We start from the raw sequence: 12,184 nt of genomic DNA on the forward strand, positions 1-12,184 counted from the left end.
CAGTCCAAGACCCCAATCAAATCACCGCAGGACTGGCTCTGGTCGAGGCAGAGTCTGTGAAACACACTCGGGATGACAGGACATCGAGCTAAGACACTGCTGGCCGACATGTCGAACTATTCTGTTAAATAGTCAACTTAATATTTCGCCGACAATGAAAACCAAACTAACTTGGCTCTAGTTCAAGGTACGGTCGATGTAGAAATACTTTTGGGCTGTGTTGGTATGAGCTGTTAAAGCTAATTTTACATTAGCAACCTAGCTAGCTAAATAAGACTTGGCTGTTGAAGTTAACCAGTCCAGTTAACGCATAACCTCCTTGGTTTTTTATGGCGTTACATTTGCGGCGTAACTTAAGACATTTAGCAAGAGAACATAGGCGAAAAGCAAGAAGGAATAATGGCGTCGTCTGTGTTTGATTCGACAGCATATGCTGTGGAGCAGTTTTGACTTAGGGGGCTGTCAACAAGCTCGCTGACGTTAGCTTTTCTGACTAGCCAGCTAGCTGTGTAGCTACCATGGCCAATATAGAGAATGGTCGTCAGGCTGTGGACACAAGGAGCATCCGGACGATCAGCAGCAGTCACATCGACGATGAAAGCTCGCTGGGTTCCGACTCGGAGATCAACGGCTTCACCAGCGACAGACAGACCGATAAATACGGGTTTATCGGCGGAGCGCAGCAGTACTCGGAGGCATCGTAAGTGTGTTTTAAACCCAACCGCATGCGTGTGTCTTGTCTCAGAAGTCGCTAAAATATTGGCACATTTTTTAACCAACCGCTGGCCAAGGTTGTGAGCAGGGCGGATTGGAATGTAGTCAAGATGACTTATCCAAAGTTATGCTGTTGTCTGGCTGCTCCCAACCAGCTGCGTGGCACAATGTGGTTTCTATGCCCGGGGTTGCCTCTCAGCATGGCAGTCACACTGTTAAGTCCTTCCCCGTTGCGTCATGGAGATATTATCCACTACACTTTTCGCTGCATTGTTTCATGTTTCATTACCTCTGCGGCAACTTTCAGTGTTTGCCTTGAGAAAGTTTCTTCCCCTTTTTCCCCCACTGTGGGCCGTAAGCCTTCACTGCGTTGAGTGAAAGTTGTACAAAAGTGTAAGTTTCCTGCTTTCTGGAGTTTTGGCAGACCGTGAGCCATAGATTCAGTACCCCGCAACCAGAGGGCCTCTTTTGGCTCACGGTTTTAAAGGTATTCCCAAACCCTGCCTGGGTTGAACTTGCAAAAGTAACCCATCATTGCTTGAGTTCTTCCACAGTACTAAGCCAGAGAATATAGCATAAAATCCCTTTTAAATAAAAGGGGAAGGTCCTAAGTACAGAAAAAAGTACTTTGAAGAAGCAAGAACCCTTCAATTACAGGCTTGTGCTGATGAGATAATTACATAGCTTAGTAAAGCATCAGACCTCACTCATAATGTTACGTTAGGTTAGAGTTGGCTATATTTTCTATTTAAGTTGGAGAATATTATGCACCCCCCTATTTTTTTGTTGTGGTTGTCTATATAAGAACATTACATCATAAGAAAGGCAAATATTCACTGCAGCCCTTTTAGATTAAACAGGCTTTTATCTTCTCCTCTAAACAAGTCCAGTGCTTGATTTTTCTTTGCAATCTTTATTGCATGCGTGAGCTGTGGCCACACACTCAGATGTTGTGACACATGCACAACCAAAGTGAGCACAGTCTCTTTTTTTTTTTTTTTTAAACCCCCTTTCCAGACACAATGCCTCAAACAAACTGTATGTTTAACGGAACGCCAGAGCCAGACAAGAAGACAGATGTCTTTCTCTCCTCTGTGCTGCGTGAGGGAGCTGACACCCAAAGACACCGACTGACCTCTAGTTAGCTTAGCACAGTGAATGGTCGTGGAAGGAAAGTGTTAGCATACCGCCATCTAAACTCATCAAACGTATTTCTCTTCAAAATGGTCTTTCTGCCCGTGTTATTATAACTAGGGTTGTGTTTAACTTTTCCTTTCAAATAATTGAATTATGAAGTATTGTCATGTTGGTTGCCGGTATGTGGCCAGAACTATTTTTCTGACTGAGTTAAATATGGCTGACTTTGTAAGAGAAGATGAGGATGATTACCTTTGGACATCAGGGGTCATGGCAATGTAGAGTGGCCATTTATCAACTATAGGGATGGTAGTTTGATTCCACCTTCTCATGGAGACCGTGTTGAAGTGTCCCTGAGCAACATACTGAAGCCAGAAATTTTCCTTGTGTGTGTGTGTGTGTGTGTGTGAAGGAGTGAATAAGGAAACATTATAAAGCATTTTGAGTACTGCTGGGGTAGCAAAGAGCATTTACAAACCAAGTTCCTGCACCACATTTGTTTGAACCTTTTATACACAGAGGAGGAACTACAGGTTTTGGAAGCTGAGCTGCAAGATTAAGTAGTCCAATTCATTGTGTTAAGATAACCAGCAGTAAGCTGGTCTCACTCAGGCTCAGCTCCTTCATACACGCACACAAGAGAGAAGGACATCTATCCCTCTGTCTGGCTCAGGGGAGAATGGCAAAAAGTACATTTCCCACAAAAGTCTGTATTATTTTTCAACAATTGTTAATGTCTGGCTAAAAAAATTGTTACCACTTTCATAAGGCCACTGCTTCATCTCCAAAAACAACAGGCACTGATTTTGTATAGTATGAATTCTTTGGTTTGTATGTTTAAATGAGTGACTGTCTTTTCTCTGTGGTGTCCCTAGAGCTCAGGATGTCCCTCATGCTGTGCTGAGGCAGAGGGAGGTAAAGTGGCTGGACATGCTTAACCACTGGGACAAGTGGATGATCAAGAGATTCAATAAGGTCTGACCTAAGTGTTAACCTACCAACAGAAATCACTGAGTGCCTTGTTTGTATGACTTGTATGGTGTTGACTTGGCTGGATAAGAAGGGGATGAGTTTTTTCGGAAGGGTTACTGGTCAGCTGGAATCTTTACCATCGTCACTGCCAGCATTCTGTCAGTCCAGTGTATGTGACACTGTGTTCAGAACAGTGAAAATCTGTTTGGCACTTCTCGATAAGTGTGTGTGATGTCAATAGTATGAAGTTCACCGAGTGAAAGCTGTTTGATTGCACTTGAATTCTGGGGACACATTGGGGCTTCACTTGCTGAACTGGTTCTGTGTGAAACGCTGCAAGCAATTCAGCACCGAGCTGCAATTTCACCTCCTTCTCATGAGTCAGCAGCAGCAGGGCAGGACTCAACCTATCCGTTCATCACACTGAGCACCATGTGACGAATTGAGCTTCATATCCAGGGTGGGGCGATATTAGCGTCTGTGAGGCAACTCTGGTATGACAACACAAAGGCTGTTCATCCTGTTAGCTTCAGCCAAGTGCAGAGTGAAATGTGAATTTAGCTCCACTCAGGTTTCATTTGCTTGTTGGTACGCCGCTTCAGTCACATCACTCTGTGACCATCTGCAAACATCTGATAGTGAAGGTCAGCATTTCTTATCCAACAGTTCACGCAAGTCAAACTAACAGCAGTGTCCACAGCTTAGTGGAACAGTGGGATAGCATTTTCATTTCATTTTTACGAGTCTATCGTGTGAGACATTGCAATAGATACCTCAAAGTCAAAGATCTTTATTTCAAGGTTATTATCCTGTTTAGGGTTGGGGGGGCTGGAGCCTGTCCCAGCTGCCTTCGGGCGAGAGGCAGGGTTCACTCTGGACGGGTCCATTGCAAGGCCTATTTTTATTTCCGTCAGGATTTATCTTATCTTAAACGTGTGTGCCAGTAAATTTGTACATGGATTTCTGTTTATTTTTCCTGTGCAAGAATGGAGGTCATAAAATATTTCCTCAAAGGTCCATAAAAGTCATTGGAATTTACAGGTCTAATTGTCCATGAATATAATGTTTAATAAATTTCCAGTTAATGAGAGAGGAACCAGCACCAATGGGGCGGTCCAGTGCTTGTAACATAGCAGCTGTTTTTAGTGGTTTGTGGTGAGCGGCGCCGGTCACCGGTGTTCTCTCTGGTCAAGCTGTGCTCCCATGTGGCTCAGGTGAGGCTGCGGAGCCAGAAAGGGATACCTCCTGCCCTCCGAGGGCGTGCCTGGCTCTACCTCTCCGGGGGGAAAGTGAAGCGAGAGCAGAACCAAGGAAAGTTTCAGGTAAGAGACCTTCCTCTTTCACTTCCTTCTCACAGGTCCCTTTTCTTTTGACTCATTTCATTTTTACATTTCTTCTGAAATTGTTACTGAAACTGTGGCGGACTGAGAACCCTGGTGTGTTTCGTTCAAGGATGGAGCTGCCTCACGAATAAGGCAATGATACACCGCCTAGTGTAGACAATGAAACGCACATTATTTGAACACAGATTCAGTCTCCTCTCTTTGTGTTGTCAGGAGCTGGATAGCCAGCCAGGGGACCCCAAATGGCTCGACGTCATTGAGAAAGACCTCCACCGGCAGTTTCCTTTCCACGAGATGTTTGTGTCTCGAGGAGGACACGGGTATGCTGGCTGGCTCTGTGTGACATGAATGACAGCGTCCCATTAGATGGACTCTAACTGATAGATACCTGTGTGCAGGCAGAAGGACCTGTTCCGGGTCCTGAAGGCCTACACTCTGTACCGACCAGAAGAGGGATACTGCCAGGCGCAGGCTCCCATTGCTGCTGTGCTGCTCATGCACATGCCTGCAGAGGTAGGACCCCTGGTCTCATCCATGAGGTTTCTACATTATTTTGTCAGTTTGCTTCTATTATGTCCTAAACAGACTTTATCAAGGAGGAGTAGCGATGGGGTGGACTGTTTATGGTTCTTAAACATTAACAGTCACAAACTAACATTCCCACGTGTCTCCCACAGGACGCCTTCTGGGGGCTGGTGCAGATCTGTGAGAAGTATCTTCCAGGCTACTACAGCCCGGGCCTGGTGAGACTCAGCAGACGAGTAATAACGACATCATCTGAGCTTAGCTTTTACAGCGGGAACCTGTAGGCACTTGGATGAGAGGATGAATATCTAACTGCTGCTTTGACTGATATTGGGATGGGAATTTCAAGGGAATGAACATTTTGACATCATTATTCTCATTTTCATTCAAAAGATTAGTGGATCTTTGAGGAAATCTGTAACATGCAAACATCTTTTCTTAAGACGATGCATCGGCAGCACGTCTCCGCATCGCCACCTTTTATTTGAAATGGTGCTTTGACACAATCAGCCTTTAACATATATTGCAACTTCCTGCAACTTCAAACTTTCAGTAGACCATTTTGTGATTTTTAATTAAACTTTGATTAATTATGCAGCCCGACTAGGCAGCGGAGCATTCACTTCTGATTTGGAGGCACGTAAATCAAGGATTGATGTTTAGCGATGCATCCGAGTGTTAATCGTGTGATTTTTCTTTTCCTCCTGTGATTTCATGCTACTCTTAAAGCAGCTGTAATGATCCATTAATCAGATGTATTTACCACAAGACTCCTCCTTGGGCTGATGTTAGAAACACTTACTGACAATATGTTGTTGATGTGAGTATTGTTATGTTGTCTGTACTAATTGAATATGAATTAATTATTTATATCTGATGGTGTACGTGTTTGAACGCCTGATTTTTAGCAGCTTACAAGTTGTCGTAAAGCTCATGTTACCAGTGTGTAATTTAGAGTTGCTGTTTTTTCTGTTAACGTTGCCCTGAATTCACTTGACAAACCTGAAAAACGTTTTGTTGCCTTAAAATTAATCATTTGATGTCTATTGAGGACATGACGACCTTATTACCATGAAAGCTGCAGCTGGAGAGAGTGGATGCAGAATGCTACACACACACACACACACACACAATATCACGCAAGTAGGGAAACGCAGTTATAACAGGCGGGTTCAAATGTTGAGAATCGGGTTTTCAGTTCACACTTGGTGGCTTTTTATATAGAGAAACGAGAGAGGTTCACAATGAATCGAGGTGGAGACTTTTCTCCCAGTCCCAGCATTTTACTGGTGAAAACCACAGTACACTTTGTTGCTGCAGGTTGACCTCAGTTTGACACAGGCTGTCTGCCAATAATGTCACATATGAAACCCCAGAGGCGCTGTCGAAACCACAGTTACAACCACAGTAACGTGGTTACATGATTCCCCCCTTCTCGTGCAATTAGTTCCACCTAGTGACATCGAGACTGTATTGTTTCCTTGAAAACTAATTTACTCTTGAAATTAAACCTAATGAAGTAGATGGCAGTCAACCTGCTTTGTCTTACAAACACTTGTAGTGATATGCTGCATTCCAACAGCATCATTGAATGTCTGAATGTCCAGGTGTGTGTCTGGTTCCAGTCTTGACGGTGCAGCTCACAACTGCCTCAGTTTGCTCCGCTGATTCTTCCCCGCCTCTGTCTCTTTCAGGAAGCTATACAGCTAGATGGCGAGATCCTCTTCGCCCTGTTGCGACGTGTCTCCCCGCTAGCTTTCCGTCATTTAGAGAAACACAAGATCGACCCCATCCTCTACATGACTGAGTGGTTTATGTGTGCCTTCTCCAGAACGCTGCCCTGGGCCTCGGTGCTGCGTGTTTGGGACATGTTCCTGTGTGATGGTAACAAAGATTTTAGCATGTATGATGCTTTTGTAGTCGAGCAGTACGTGCATCATGAGTAGCACATTTTGAAAATTTGGAATTGCGGAACTTCATGTCAACTGACTGTTCCTGTGAATGGAATATAATGGAGTTTGTTCAAAAGTGAATGCGATGTATAAAAATTAAGAGTTTAGTTGCTAGAACCTGTCTGCGCGGCTGTTCTTTGGTGTGTTACCGACACGCTGCTCGACATGGGCCGCTGCTTCTGTGTGGCATGGTTCTGTCCAAGAGACGCTTAAACACCATCAAAGGGATCGGCTCGTCCTTTAGCGACTGACACATGGTCCCTCGTGGACTGTGTGAGCTCTGGTTCCCCGCTGATGCTGCTGGACTCATTCAGAAAACAGCTATGCCACATTTACAGCGAAATTAAGAGCTTTAATTGTCATTGGTCCAGATATTAAAGTTTTGTGTTTAATCAAATTGATTGTATTTTCTTACTGAGCCATTGAAATGAAGTAATCCACCACGTGATGAGAAACACTTTGTGGTGTAAAAATAGAAATCATAAAATTAAAATGGAAAGGACAGAATATGTGGAAAATAAAAAAGCAGAATTCTCTGAGACACTGAAATCGTGTGTGTTGACGGCAGCATTGAGACTCAGCAGGCTCCTCTTCCTCTCTCAGGAGTGAAGATAATCTTCCGAGTGGGTTTGGTGCTGCTCAAGTGTATGCTGGGGAGCCGCGAGAAGCTGAAGGCCTGCCAGGGTCAGTATGAAACCATGGAGCTTCTCCGAGCCATCGAGCCTCGATACATGCAGGAGGGCTTCCTCGTCCGAGAGGTAACAGCACACCAGCTGAAGAGACCCGTTTGCTCAGAATACAGGTTTCCAAGCTAGTCCTCACCCTACGTGCGTGTCAGTTCACAAGCTACAAGTGTTACTGGTTATTTTTTTAGTCGATCATGATCAGGCTTGTCTGTTGACATCACCCGGCTCAGACAATTAGAAGCTCTTGCCAGAGAATTGTGGGAGGTTTAGAAAGAGTTACACTTGTCAAAGAAAGTCAAGGTCTTGTCTGGAATGAATCCACTTCATCAGCCTGGACAGGATTGTGTAGATTCAGCTGAAATGTTAAAAAGCGGGTGTTTGCTGAGGACGTGAGGAGTCATGTGAAAAACCAGAAGCCATATTACACAGACATAATCCTCTAACAGTGTGGAGGACGTGTCAGTTGCGGTGCATATAGAGTTGACGGAACAATGGATGTTCACAAATGTCCCCAAGGGACTCGGAGTCAATAAATTGATTGAGTGCAGGCTGGAAAGTGTCTGCTTCTCGAGCCGTGTGTGAGTCTCTGTCCAGGCTAACAATAGTCCTGCTTATATGTGGGGCTGTCTTGACCGTGGGGGACGAGGCACTCACACCAGCCTGAGGCCCTTTGGCATTTACTGAAGTAGATTCAGTCTTTAACACAATGGCCAAACGGAAGGATGATATTTTGCAGCTGGTCTTTGTGACTCACTTACAGCTACTGACTTCTCTCTTCCTGTGGCAGATTCTGGAGGTGCCAGTAACGGCGCGAGACGTGGAACGAGAGCATCACACCCAACTGAAGCGCTGGAAGAAGAACCGCGGTGAGCTGAATTTTAAATCCCCTCCAAGGATGCACGGCGCTCGGCTGATCATGCTGGCGGATCCGCCCAGGCGCCAGGACCTGCTGCAGAACCCCACTATTTTACTTGAGATGCCTCAGCTGAAGAAAGGCAAGGAAGAGAAGAAAAGCAAGAAGAAAAAAAGTATGAAGAAGTCCCAGCCTCCTGAGGAGATTCCAAACCCTTATGCTCTTCCCGGTGACTCTCCACCCCCACCCTCCGATCTACCAGTGCCACCCCCAGTCCTCAGTAAGACGCCACAAACCTTGCCAGACACTGTGCCAGACACTGTGCCAGAAACTGTGCCAGAAACTTTGCCACAGACTGAAACAGATCCACTTCACCAGCAGTCTCCTACAGACGTCCCCCCTGCCAAAGAGTCCCCCCGTAAGCAATCCACACAAAGCCTTAGCAGCACAGAGCAGGACACCTACCTGTAGCTCAGCAGCAGTCAGTGTGTGTGTGTGTGTGTGTGTGTGTGTGTGTGCGCGCGTGTGTGTGTGTGTGTGCGCGCGTGTGCGTGGCAGAAGCACCAGCAGCCTTCAGCCAACCACCAGCCGACCAAGAGTCACTTTTCTGAAAGCCAGACTTTTTTGTAGACGTTTCTTCATCTTGGACACCGTTTGGCCTCTGATATTCCTGCTATACACTAAACCACCGTTGCTAACTTTAAAACCGCTTTAACCCATTTCTCTTCGTCACGCTTTTGTTCAACATATGTGTTTTTTTTGTCACGGGAGACATGTTACAGGGTGAGTGGTTCGGTTTCAAGGTCTGTGTGGGAACAAAGACGTGCCACTCACATTCAACACCTCATCCAGTTTGAATACTTTGCTGCAAAGTGGCAATAGAGACACTGTGTTGGTTTTTTTATACGAGTCCATGGAAGTTATCAATTTTGATTAAGGCGGCAGGCTGGCAGAGGTGCCAGCTCTACGCTCCCTGTTGCAGCTCATCACAGCAGGGCTGGGATTCACTTGGGGAGAACTGGGCTTTTTTTTCCTCCTCCATGGAAACTTGAGCATTTCATGAAAGTCTTAAATTTGAGTCGAAATCTGTCTGTGAAACAAAACAAGCCTTTTGTGTTCAGGCGACTCTCCATCTTCCAGGATTATTTATTTCCAGATTAAAAAGTACATTTATGCACTAGCTACATGTTTCCAATCCAGCTTGAATTGATGTGTATAAATGTACCATCCTCACGTTGTCAGGCTCACCAGCAGCATTCGGTCATGTGACTTTGGCAGCGGAGAGGAGAACACTGGACGTCTCTCACTGTCCGACACATTCCATTTCCTTTGGCCAGACTTATTGCTGTCCTTTGCCAGATGTCAGTCATGATCATGTACGACTCTGCGTGTGTTTACTATCACAACTTGAATGACTGCAAATCAAAATGATGCTGGTCTTCCTCTGTGCGTTGAACATCCTTCTGACGGTGTGTTCTCGGTCTACGTTTTTGTACTTTGCTAGAATTTCCAAAGCAGATAAAGGCTGTCGTGCCTGGGGTGACTCTGGTGTTACAGAAGGGAGGGATCGTGGGAGCTCCCCACTCGGTGGGATATTTGTTTCTCTTGAGAGAACCAAGCTCATTTCTTTTCGTTGTGCGTTAAAACGTGTGGGACAATCTTCTTTTGTTTGCGATGGTTCTTGTTTATCTTCTGTCATCACAATGGCATAGGGAGTTTGACACGCACATGTAAAATGTGTCTATGTATGTAATGAATTTAAGAAAAGCCTTTGCTGCAAAATGCATGCATAGGCTCTTTCTGAAGAGCAATGGGGCTTCAAACAATAACACACTTTCCAGTATGCAATAGTTGTTTTTTGTTTTTTTTTAGTCGCTTGTATTACAAACCTCACATTTTGCTGATGTTCTATTTTAACTTAACGCTTATTGTGTAGATATGACATGTAAAATAACAATTTGTAATGAAATATACGGTTCTATGTATAATGCAATACTATATTGACTGATTACAGAAACTGCAGAGGCGACATCCATTTGTAACACTAAAAGTGTCCTTCTGGAAGTGAAATATAACCTTCTCCTGTGTCACGCCTACTCTAAACGTGCGTGGAACGGTCTCATTTGACCAGTCAGAGAAGGGGGATAAAATATGTTTGACAAGCGGCATCACAAACTGACATTTTTACAACAAATAAAATTTTGTTTAAAACTACCGTAAATCAGTGTTTCATCCTTACTTTGTTCCTTCAGCTGGATGTTTGTGGGTTTGTTTGTTTTTAAAATGTTTGAGATGGTGGTGCTTCCTGGTTGTCTGTAATGCTTTGCTATCACCAGCAGATGGTGCACCAGAGTCATTACTTGGACTACAGCTGCGGGTCTAATGGGTGTTGTGGAGCACTGGAAATAATTAGATCTTTGAAGTGTCCACTTGCAATCCTGTACTACCATGTAAGGCAGTGCAGTTATATATGGAATTAAACTACAGCCTGATATTCATTTTTGAGAATTCTCAAACTGGGACAAACCAGCACCGAGCACTGCATCTCCTGGATGAAAAACTCTTCAACCATGCAGCTCATGTCCTACTTCTGGAAAAAAAAAAAAAAAAAAGCAGAAATGTGCATTCAACTGTCAGTTCGTTCGGGAAAACTCCACAAAACTAACCTCATATACCACATGAGTCCTGTACTGTAGTGTTCAGGATTTATTGTGTTGATGTGTTTGAAGGGTTCCAAATATTTGGTCCTGGGTCAACATAAATAACTTCTCCGATGTTGATCGAATAAAATGGAACTTGGTGATCATCATGGAGAGAGGATTTATTGCAGGGCTGCTGTGTAACTGAATTGGGTGTAAATTGCCAAGTGTAGTTGAAGGTCTGTGTGTGGAACTTTTACGTCCCCCTCTGGAATTGAGAACTGCAGCAACGACACAGGTGGACGTTCTGGTGGTGTATCCAGATCTGCTGTCAGGCACTGTAAGATAACAATGACTTATTTTCTTATTACCGCCACAAATACAAAAATTTTAAACTCCACAGAATTTGAACGCAGAGAGTTCACTGCAGGTAGCTGGAATGTAAAAGTAAAGAATAGTTTTAACCAGTAAGCACATGCGTTTTTGTTCATTGTGTATTTAATGTTCCCAGCCACACAGAATGAAAGTGTGTGTCAGCGTGACAGACAATAGCTTGACATTGTCATTAGGTCACTGTTTCCGTGGTTGGAATTTGTTTTCAGTCGATAAGTAAAATGATGTCTCACACCACACACTGAAACCACAGAGCAGAGGTGTGGAAAAATGAGGCGATACCCTAAAACCTGCTATGATGGGGAGTTTCATCATGACTGTGTGGCTGAGCAGATCAGAGCCCATGAAAAAAGGACAATATGTTTCTGTCCATGCCACCTTTGACCTTCTAGGCTTGTTCTCTTCGGCTCATTTTCCCCTCAGAGGTCCTTCCTGGCGCCTCCTCCTTCAAACTAATGACAGGTTGCCGTTCTTCTCTCAATTCACTGTTTGAATTGCCAAATTCCCCCGTTCTCCACCTCGAGGTGCGGGCTATTTGATGTGTTGGCCTCGGGCTGTAAAGAGTTCATTGCAAATGGATACTTTGATGACCTCAGTAAGACGGCTAAGTCATTTCTAATCGTCCAGCAAGGCGTGAGCTGCAGCTGTTGACCTCTGACCTCGGCGAGTAGCGGTTACGAGAGAAAGCAGCAAGTCTGGCGCTGGCGAGGCTGCAGTTAGAGTTGCTGTTGCTCTGCGTCTACCTGAAAGAGAGCACCTGTCTCTACTCACCCACTGGGTCATCGTTATGGGATCTGCTGGTGTCGCGCCACATGAGGCACAGCAACAGTTAACGGTGGAGGTCTCGGAGGAATGCATGCACCGTCACGCTTTCCCTCTTTGCATCGGACACCTGGCCCTCTTTCAGTGCCACCGTGCCATTTACATCTCAAAGGGCAACGACCAAGAAGGCTCTCTCTGTGCTCGGTTC

General features: G+C 44.8%; 1 protein-coding gene across 1 annotated transcript; it reads left to right on the top strand.

The window, feature by feature from the left end:
• The first annotated feature begins 3 nt into the window (after nucleotides 1-3).
• LOC147260658 (TBC1 domain family member 10A-like) lies at nucleotides 4-10,397 on the top strand. The gene is made up of 10 exons (XM_086207357.1): nucleotides 4-187; nucleotides 502-700; nucleotides 2,727-2,826; nucleotides 4,038-4,145; nucleotides 4,380-4,486; nucleotides 4,565-4,679; nucleotides 4,844-4,909; nucleotides 6,386-6,575; nucleotides 7,247-7,401; nucleotides 8,117-10,397. The coding sequence occupies exons 2-10, from the start codon at nucleotides 519-521 to the stop codon at nucleotides 8,651-8,653; spliced, it is 1,560 nt and encodes a 519-aa protein (XP_086063483.1). The 5' UTR covers nucleotides 4-187; nucleotides 502-518; the 3' UTR covers nucleotides 8,654-10,397.
• The last annotated feature ends 1,787 nt before the right edge of the window (nucleotides 10,398-12,184 follow it).

The sequence above is a fragment of the Aulostomus chinensis genome, chromosome 6, assembly GCF_037954235.1.
Source record: "Aulostomus chinensis isolate RoL2024-O1b breed Wild chromosome 6, RoL_Achi_v1.0, whole genome shotgun sequence".
Lineage (NCBI taxonomy): Eukaryota > Metazoa > Chordata > Actinopteri > Syngnathiformes > Aulostomidae > Aulostomus > Aulostomus chinensis.

Bases quoted from the DNA above. Each gene is read 5' to 3' on its own strand.
- LOC147260658 (XM_086207357.1), top strand. From the start codon at position 519: ATGGCCAATATAGAGAATGGTCGTCAGGCTGTGGACACAAGGAGCATC. The intron at 2,827-4,037 runs GTCTGACCTAAG...CATGTGGCTCAG, and splicing joins TGATCAAGAGATTCAATAAG to GTGAGGCTGCGGAGCCAGAA. The intron at 4,680-4,843 runs GTAGGACCCCTG...TGTCTCCCACAG, and splicing joins TCATGCACATGCCTGCAGAG to GACGCCTTCTGGGGGCTGGT.